The following is a 10,000-nucleotide window of genomic DNA, read 5'->3' on the forward strand; positions in this document are numbered from 1 at the left end:
GATAAGCATGTCCTTATGCACCCTACCCACACACAGAGGCACAGACACACACTCTACGCCAGGGTACACGCCTGTCCCTATGTGCACTACCCAATCACCCACAGGCACACTCCACACTCCACGCCTGTCCCTACGTGCCCTACTCACCCAGAGACACACTCCACACCTGGGGGATATGCCTGTCCTTATACACCCTACCCAACCACAGAGCAACACTCCACGCCTGAGGTACACGCCTGTCCCTACGTGCCCTACCCGTAAAAGCCACACTCTACACTCTACGCCTGGGGTACACGCCTGTCCTTATGCACCCAGAGCCACACTCCACACCTGGGGGACACGCCTGTCCCTACCTGTACCCAGACACACACTCCTCACTCCAGGCCTGGAGATACTGCATGTCCTTATAAGCCCTACCCACCTGCACTGCCCTACAAAGGCAAAGTGCAGTAACTCCACAGCACTGGCCCAGTCCACCGCATGCAAACCGGTGATATCTGCATTTTACTACAGTACTACTAAAAACAACAACAACATGAAACTGTACTGTACTGTGAGCTACTGTAATTAGTAGTAAAATCCTGATACCGTCACAACCAAATAAGATAAAATGGCGCGAGTGTGTGTGTGTGTATGTTCACACCATTCACATAAAGCACACGCCTACAGTTGCACACGCCTACAGTTGCACAAGCACACAGTTACACAAGCACACAGCATGCAAACTCACACATCAGGGCACAATACAACCATTAGAACATGCAAAGTCACAGATGCACGCACACACGCACGCACACCTACAGTGAGACAAGAGTGTCTGTTTGGGTGTGTGACCTGATGTAGGCTGATTGCTGTACTCAAGAGGGTTATATGTTAGCTGCAATGTGCAAATTATAGTGTGTATTATGTCTTTATGTATGGTTTTGTGTATTTATGTAAGCTGTACATAACATAACAACTTAATTTTCCTCGGGATTAATACAAGTACTCTACTCTACTCTACAAGCACACAGTATCAGTCATACAACCCTTACAGCATGCAAATTCACACACCCAGGCACAATACAACCAAAAGCATGTAAACCCACAGATCCAGACACACAGTCAGCAATCCCATGGGCGTGGGAGTCAGGTGCCATTAGTTTACTAATACAGTACAGGCTTCAACACAAGTAAAGGGCCTATTCATGATTCTCTGTAAAGTACAGTATGGATGGATGTGTGCCAGTGTTTATGCGAGTGCACGTGTGTGAGTGTGTGTGTGTGTGTGTGTGTGTCTGCAGTCACAAGGGTTCTGTTAAAAAACAAAATAAAGTACACACAGATGGACACATACAGTACATTTAATGTAAACAACAACACACACACACACGCAAACACACACACACACGCAAACACACACACACACACACACACACACACACACACACACACACACACACACACACACACACACACACACACACACACACACACACACACACACACACACACACACACACACACACACACACACACACGTTGCATGTATACACACGCGCAGTCACTGACTAAAGCATGACCTCACCGTTCTCACGAAGCTTACAGCATGTGACTACAATAGCCGGCCGGCCCAGCAGGCTTAATACACCTCTCCTCTGCACTAAAAATACACACAGGCCTACACACAGGAATGGCCAGCCAACACACACACACGCACACACACACACACACACACACACACACACACACACACACACACACACACACACACACACACACACACACACACACACACACACACACAAAAGCACACGCACACACACACACACACACACACACACACACACACACACACAAAAGCACACGCACGCATGCTCACACACACACACACACACACACACACACACACACACACACACACACACACACACACACACACACACACACACACACACACCACACACACACACACACACACACACACACACACACACACACACACACACACACACACACACACACACACACACTGGGCCTTCAGACTCTTATTACTGTAAAGCCACGAAGGGGGCAGTAGAGTAGGACAGAGAGGGAGAGAGAGAGAGAGAGAGAGAGGCGGAGAGAGAGAGAGAGAGAGAGAGAGAGAGAGAGAGAGAGAGCAGTAGAATAGGACAGGGGGAGAGAGGGGGGAAGAGATAGAGAGAGAGAGAGAGAGAGAGAGAGAGAGAGAGAGAGAGAGAGAGAGAGAGAGAGAGAGAGAGAGAGAGGGAGAGAGAGAGAGAGATAGAGAGGGAGAGAGAGAGAGTGAGAAAGAGAAGGAGCGAGAGAGAGAGAGAGAGAGAGAGAGAGAGAGAGAGAGAGAGAGAGAGAGAGAGAGAGAGAGCAGTAGAATAGGACAGGGGGAGAGAGGGGGGAAGAGATAGAGAGAGAGAGAGAGAGAGAGAGAGGGAGAGAGAGAGTGAGAAAGAGAAGGAGCGAGAGAGAGAGAGAGAGAGAGAGAGAGAGAGAGAGAGAGAGAGAGATAGGATTTTAAAAGAGAGATAGAGAGAGATAGAGAAAGAGAGAGAGATAGGATTTTAAAAACATCAACGGAAACACCAGAAAGGATAAACACGAGAAAGCAACGAGGAACTTTCGCAAAACAACAAAGGGAACCAACACGAAAGGACACAAACAAAGACCGGACTGTCCAAACTTGCAACCATCTAACAACGTAATAAGCTAACTGACAGCTAGCCGCTAACAAGCTACCACCAAGAAACAGAGACTGGTAAGCAAAGCTCGCATTTATTAGTAAAGCAGTGTTGGGACTCTAGCTGTCCGGATAACGGAACCAAGGCAAAACGTGTGTTTACAACATCACTTGACACAGCCTCGCCAGATATGTCAGCCCAACCAAGAAGTATTTATTGAATGACATTGCTACGTAGCCCTCGGTACTAGCCTGCTTTCCACAACTGACTAGCTGAGCTGAGGCTGGCGAACGTTCCAATAACAACCGTTGCTCAGACCGCACGAGCGGCGGAAAGGAATCCCTTGAAACATTGTAACAAAAAGTAACAAGACGATGGCCGCAACAACTAGCACTACTGTACAGCGTAACGCCCGCCTCTTTGAATACCCAGCGGATATAAACACAGACACAGGCAGACAACAATTCCGGTTGAAGCTTCAGAGAGAAAACCCTGAAATACTTTTCAAAGACTGCTACGTGGGTAAAGGCAAGATGGTACCGACGAATCTGCTCTTCCACACCGAACACACCACTGCATGGCACGCAGCTTTTTGTACTCATTTTAAATTCCACACAAAAAAAGGAATATGCAAGGGAAGACAAATCTGTATTTTTGAAGACACAAACAAAGAAAGCAAATTCCTCACAGTAAACATTTATCAGAATGGTACAGTCATGGTGCAAGGAAACCAAGCTGCCCTCTGCCTATTTGAAGAGGCATTCCCCACAGTGAAGGAGCTATCGGAGAGCGAGAAAGGGAGCACAAACCAAGCCCCCAGGACAGAACCCCTGACATCACCCCCCACAGCGCCATCGATGACACCGTCCAGTGACACCACACACCTGCCTGCATGTAACACCCTAAGCCCCAACTTTAATGCAGAAGTAGCCAAGCTAAAAGACAGCATCTCCAATATAGAGATAGGTGTGGTGGAGCTGACTGAAACGGTTGGAAGGTATGCACAGGACAACCAAACGGATGCTCTTAAAGACCAGCTAAGCCAAGTAAAGAACCAAATGAAGGCGTCAGTCCAGGAAATCAGAAGGCATACTGAAAACCTTTCTCAAAACAATGAACATTTACAAAAAGAGCTCGCAGAACTGAAATGTATGCTGAAAAAAGACTTTGCAGAAATCCATAACGAGGTAAAAAGAGAAATAACAAAACTCAGAGAGGAGCTCTACCTGAGAGATGAAATTATTGAAGAACTCAAAGCAACACACTCAGCCCTCACCCCACGCCCCCCACAGACACCTGTCCTAGGCCCAGCAGAGCAACGTCGCAGCCAGAAACCCACACCAGCTGCTGCTGAGACTACAACTACTACAACAACCCCTGGCAACAAGCAAAACACAACTACAACAACCAAACTGGACAGAACAGCTGAAGTGGCTATCCTGATTGACTCAAATGGAAAATTTCTCCATGAGCAGGTACTGTTCCCTGGACTGAGAGTATCAAAAATTTGGAGCCCAAAAGTAGAGGATGCCCTCCGGTACCTTTCTGACCCAGAATTCGGCTCACCAGCACACATTATACTACACACAGGCACCAATGACCTGAGAATTGAGCAGGAAACGAGTTGGAGGACTCATTGCCAGGCTGGCAAAAAAGGCGGCCGAGAGTTTCCCCACCTCCCAGGTCACCGTGTGTCCACACTCTTCTGCCCCGCAAAGACTTCCACCCTACAACAATTCAGAGGGTGAATGCTGACATCACCAGAGACTGTGCTCGTCTCCCCAACGTGCACGTAGCCCACCACTGCAACATCTCCACACGCGACCTCTACGACCAGTGTCACCTTAGTAGGAGGGCAGTGGGGAAGTTTGCAAAAGCGCTTAAGGATGCAGCACTTGGCAGACAACCTGCAGCCGATGGACTCACCAGCTCCCAGACCTCGCCTCCACGCAGCAACACAACAGCGCGACCACACCCTCCTCCCAGAGAGCACCATGGACCAACAGGACCCATCCACAAGCCCCTGCGCCCAGGGCCGAAGGGAGCCCACACACAGCACCCACCATCGACGACCAGAAGGGACAGCGACACTCCGAGACCCCCTCCACTGATGACCCCCCCTTGTCCCAGACCCGGCCCCCCACCTACACACCCAGCATACACACCCTCGAATCCAGACCGGCAAACCCCAATGCCAGCCCACCCCCCCTCCCCCTAGAGCAAACCACTGGCGCCCAGCACCTTGTCCCAGACGCGCCCCCCCCACCTCCACATCCAGCATACACCCCCTCCAATCCAGACCTACAACGCCCCATGCCAGACCACCCCCACCCCTCCAGTGCAAACCACTGGCCCCCAGCGCCTAGGCATCACCACCAACACTACCCCGATGCCAAACCAGGAAAACCAACCCCCCCCAACCCAACAACCCCCCACCCCCTGGTTGCACCAGGAACACCAGCATGCAGCAGAGCCCACCACACTGGAGTCAAGCTACGCAGAAGTGCTGAAAGGTGATGGAGCGCCAAAAATGGGTGAGATCAAACAAATGCTCCTATATATCTGTTCAAAGCTCACTTAGGACACATCCAAGACTTCAAAAAAAAAAAAAAAAAAAAAAAAAAAAAAAAAAAAGAAAAAAAGTTCATTTACCTACTGTATGCACCTACTGTTAACTTAATATGTTTTGCTGTCATACTGTATCTACATTCAACACTTCAATCTAAATAGTATGCAGTATGAAAGGTTTATTTCATTGTGAACATTTAGTTGTTGATATTTACTATGGCCTCACTTTCCATTAGCACTTGGAACATTCAAGGCTTGAACTCCTCAGCCTTTGGCGTAAAATGTAACAACCTAGAATTCCAAGAAAGCATAAAAGGTATAGATATAATGATATTACTTGAAACCTGGCAAAAAGATGTTATCACTCATTGTCCCCCAAACTACAAGGAAATAATATTACCACCACAAAAACTTAGTTCGGTACAACAAGGAAGACACTCTGGAGGTTTAATACTATGGTACAAATCAAAATTTGACAAACACATCAGCATCTTAAAAACGGGAAAATACCACATATGGTTAAAGATTAAGAAAGATATATTTGTTTCACAACAGGACCTCTTTGTCTGTGCAATCTATATACCCCCCGCTGATTCACCATACTACACAGAGGATACATTTATGTCTCTGGAAACAGAAACAAGCCATTTTCAGGCCCAGGGAAATGTGCTCCTCTGCGGGGACCTAAATTCACGTACAGGCACAGAGGATGATTCTATAAGTGCTGATGGCAATTCCTACATCTGCCGTACTTTAAAATAAAACTAACCACTCTGCTTATCCCCACAGAAGAAATTGTGATCCAGTTGTAAACAGACATGGGAAGGAACTCTTACAAATCTGCCGTAGCCTGGGTCTGTATGTCGCCAATGGTAGGATTAGAGGAGACACATTTGGAAAACACACATTTTGCTCACCTCTTGGGAATAGCACAGTAGACTATGTCATAACTGACATAGACCCTATGTCAATTAGAGCATTCACTGTCAAACCACTATCACCCCTATCAGATCACAGCCAACTCACAATATTCATAAAAATGTCAGAAAACAACACCCTAAAATCACAGTCCAGTAAGCTGTTTCACTTTAAAAAGTCATACAGATGGGCTGAAAACAGTAATGAGGAATTTATAAAAGCAACAGGAACCCAACACATCCAAGCTCTCCTGGAAACCTTTCTAGACACCCCATATACCTTAAGTACAGAGGGTGTCAACCAGGCTGTGGAAACAATTGGCATAATATTTGAAAAAACAGCAGGAAAGGCCAAATTAAAGAGATTAAGGAACAAACCTAAAGTCGAAAAGGAAGACAGCTGGTTTGACGCCGAATGCCAGTCATTAAGAAAAGAAATTCGCAAATTATCCAACCAGAAACATAGAGATCCAAATGACACATCAATTCGACATCTATATTGTGAGACACTGAGACAATACAAACGCACACTCAGAAACAAGAAAGCTCAGTACACACAAAACCAGCTGGCACTGATTGAGGCATCAATAAAAAACGAATACATTTTGGGACAATTGGAATCATTTAAAAAAATCAAAACATCAAGAAATGGTAATTCAAGATGGAGACATCTGGACTAATCATTTCAAAACTCTATTCAAGAATGTTCAATCTGACCAAAACAAGAAACAAAATGACATAATCCACAAACTGCACGATCTGGAAAACACAATCAAAGACTACCAAAACCCACTTGACTTCCCAATCACTGAACAGGACCTACTCACTCATATCAACAAATTAAAGTCAAAGAAAGCATACGGGCCTGACTGCATTTTAAATGAAATGCTAAAATGTATGAGTGAAAAATTTAGATGGGCTATTCTCAAACTATTTAACCTAGTCCTAAGTGTGGGTTATTTCCCCGACATCTGGAACCATGGATTAGTTACACCAATCTACAAAAACGGAGACAAATTTGACCCTAAAAATTACAGAGGCATCAGCGTTAACAGCAACCTGGGGAAGTTATTCTGTAGTATTATTAATTCACGGCTTATGGACTTCCTTATGAAGCACAATATCTTGAGCAAAAGCCAGATCGGATTCTTACCAAATCATCGCACCACTGATCATATTTACACCCTACACACATTAATCGAAAAATACACCCACAAAAGAAACAAATTATTCTCTTGTTTCGTAGACTTCAAAACCGCTTTTGATACCATTTGGCACAACGGATTATTCTACACATTAATGAAAAATGGTGTAGGGGGAAAAGCATATGATATTATAAAATCCATGTACTCAGGAGCAAAATGTGCCATCAAAATCGGATCTAAAAGAACAGATTATATCCCCCAAGAGTGCGGCGTGAGGCAAGGTTGCCCTTTAAGCCCAACTTTGTTTAATCTATATATAAATGAGCTGGCGACCATCCTAGAAAAGTCAACCACCACAGGACCCACTCTGAACAACATCGAGGCCAAATTCCTGCTGTTTGCGGATGATCTAGTCCTTCTCTCACCAACAGCAAATGGACTCCAAATGCAGCTTGGGCTCCTCCAAAATTTCTGCCAGACCTGGGCCCTGGCAGTGAACAACAACAAAACCAAAATAATGATATTTCAGAAAGGTTCCAAATACCACGGAAGACAAAATACATTTACTTTAGGACCACAAACAATTGAACATGTCACAGACTACACCTACTTAGGCCTCAGAATCAATTACAATGGAAGTTTCAATAAGGCAGTGAATGAACTGAAAGACAAGGCACGCAGGGCTCTATATGCCATAAAAAGACAAGTACCCTTTGAAATTCCAATCCAAATTTGGCTCAAAATATTCTCATCTGTGATAGAACCAATAGCCTTATATGGCAGTGAAGTGTGGGGTCCACTCACAAATCAGGAATTTGATAAATGGGAAAAGCATCCAATTGAGACCCTGCATGTGGAATTCTGCAAAACCATCCTAAAAGTCCACCGACACACAACAAATAATGCATGCAGGGCAGAACTAGGCCGATACCCTCTTATAATCAACATTCAAAAAAGATCAATTAAATTCTGGAAGCACCTCAAATTAAGTGACCCACACTCATTATGTCACAAAGCCTTGCAAAACCAAGAGCTGAGCAAAGTCACCACCCCACATACCAATCAGGTCCACTGCTATCCCTTCCCACTAACACCTCCACACTCTACAGGCCTGCAAGACCAGGTCCAAATTACAAAACATACTCCACTAAACCAAATTTTCTTATTCTTGAAAAATAACTATTATCAATATTGGCAATTGAAAACCAAAACACAAAGCAAGATGCAATGCTATCTGTCCCTAAACAGAGAGTATGCACTTGCAAACTATCTAACTCAAATCAAAGACCCTATCTTGAGAAAAATATTGACGAAATACAGACTCAGTGAACACCGCCTGGCCATTGAAACCGGCCGACATAAAAAAGACTGGCTTCCCAGAGAAGAACGTTTTTGCAGACAATGCACTGACAATATTGTTGAAACCGAGCTTCACTTCCTAACCGAATGCAACAAATTTAAAAATATCCGTGAAATCTTCTTCCAAAAATTTGAGCAGAAACACCCAAATTTCACTTCCCTCCCAACCCAGAACAAACTCCCATTTATCATGGGTGAACAAGAACTGAGTTGTTTCTTGTCAGCCCAATACATTTTCACATGCCACCAGCAGAGGGACAATGAGTGATACTGTATGTTATATTATAATATACTGTATATTATATGTATTCTTTAAATACCTTATGCTTATGTGCTCGAATATTCACTGAAACACACTCAAAGACTGGATGGACATACGCATGCACCCAAGCATGCACACGGAAACACACACAAACACACACAAACAAACTGAGACACGCGTGCACACACACACACACTCTATATGCGCACACACACACACACACACACACACACACACACACACACACACACACACACACACACACACACACACACGAACACATACACACACACGAACACACACACACACACACACACACACACACACACACACACACACACACACACACACACACACACACACACACAAGTGGTATAATTTTATTATGTCTTACTGTTCCTATTATTGTTGTCTTATATATGTTATGTACCATGCTTTGGCAATACAAAGTTTCTTTTGTCATGCCAATAAAGCACTTTTGAATTGAATTGAATTGAATTGAATTGAGAGAGAGCAGTAGAATAGGACAGGTGGAGAGAGGGGGGAAGAGATAGAGAGAGAGAGAGAGAGAGAGAGAGAGAGAGAGAGAGAGAGGGAGAGAGAGAGTGAGAAAGAGAAGGAGAGAGAGAGAGCGAGAGTAAGAGAGAGATCAAGTTTCAGGTCACCCAAGACTGCACTAGTTAGCGTCTGCCACATCAAGAGGATCTTATTTAACACACACTCACATTCACCGTCACTGACACACACAGACGATGCCACAAGTCTAGCCAATCAGGAAGGCCCAAGTCCCAGTCACATGGTAGAAATACGGACGGCAGCTAGACGTGTGTGTGTGTGTGTGTGTGTGTGTGTGTGTGTGTGTGTGTGTGTGTGTGTGTGTGTGTGTGTGTGTGTGTGTGTGTGTGTGTGTGTGTGTGTGTGTGTGTGTGTGTGTGTGTGTGTGTGTGTATGTGTGTGTGTGTGTGTGTGTGTGTGCGTCTCTGTGTGTGTGTGTCTCACTTTCACTCTCACACACAATGATGACCACACTCATGAACAGACACAGATGGCGAGTCTACTAGCTCACACTTGTGC

The 10,000-nt window shown here is 45.2% G+C and overlaps 1 protein-coding gene across 1 annotated transcript in view; it reads right to left on the minus strand.

The window, feature by feature from the left end:
- Positions 1-10,000, minus strand: part of map3k5 (mitogen-activated protein kinase kinase kinase 5) — a 166,528-nt gene that overhangs the window by 99,588 nt on the left and 56,940 nt on the right. The window contains 1 exon segment of the mRNA XM_063223828.1: positions 3,499-3,505. Within this exon segment, the coding sequence (XP_063079898.1) occupies positions 3,499-3,505 (7 nt within the window).

The sequence above is a fragment of the Engraulis encrasicolus genome, chromosome 18 (genome assembly GCF_034702125.1).
Source record: "Engraulis encrasicolus isolate BLACKSEA-1 chromosome 18, IST_EnEncr_1.0, whole genome shotgun sequence".
NCBI classification, from domain to species: Eukaryota; Metazoa; Chordata; class Actinopteri; order Clupeiformes; family Engraulidae; genus Engraulis; species Engraulis encrasicolus.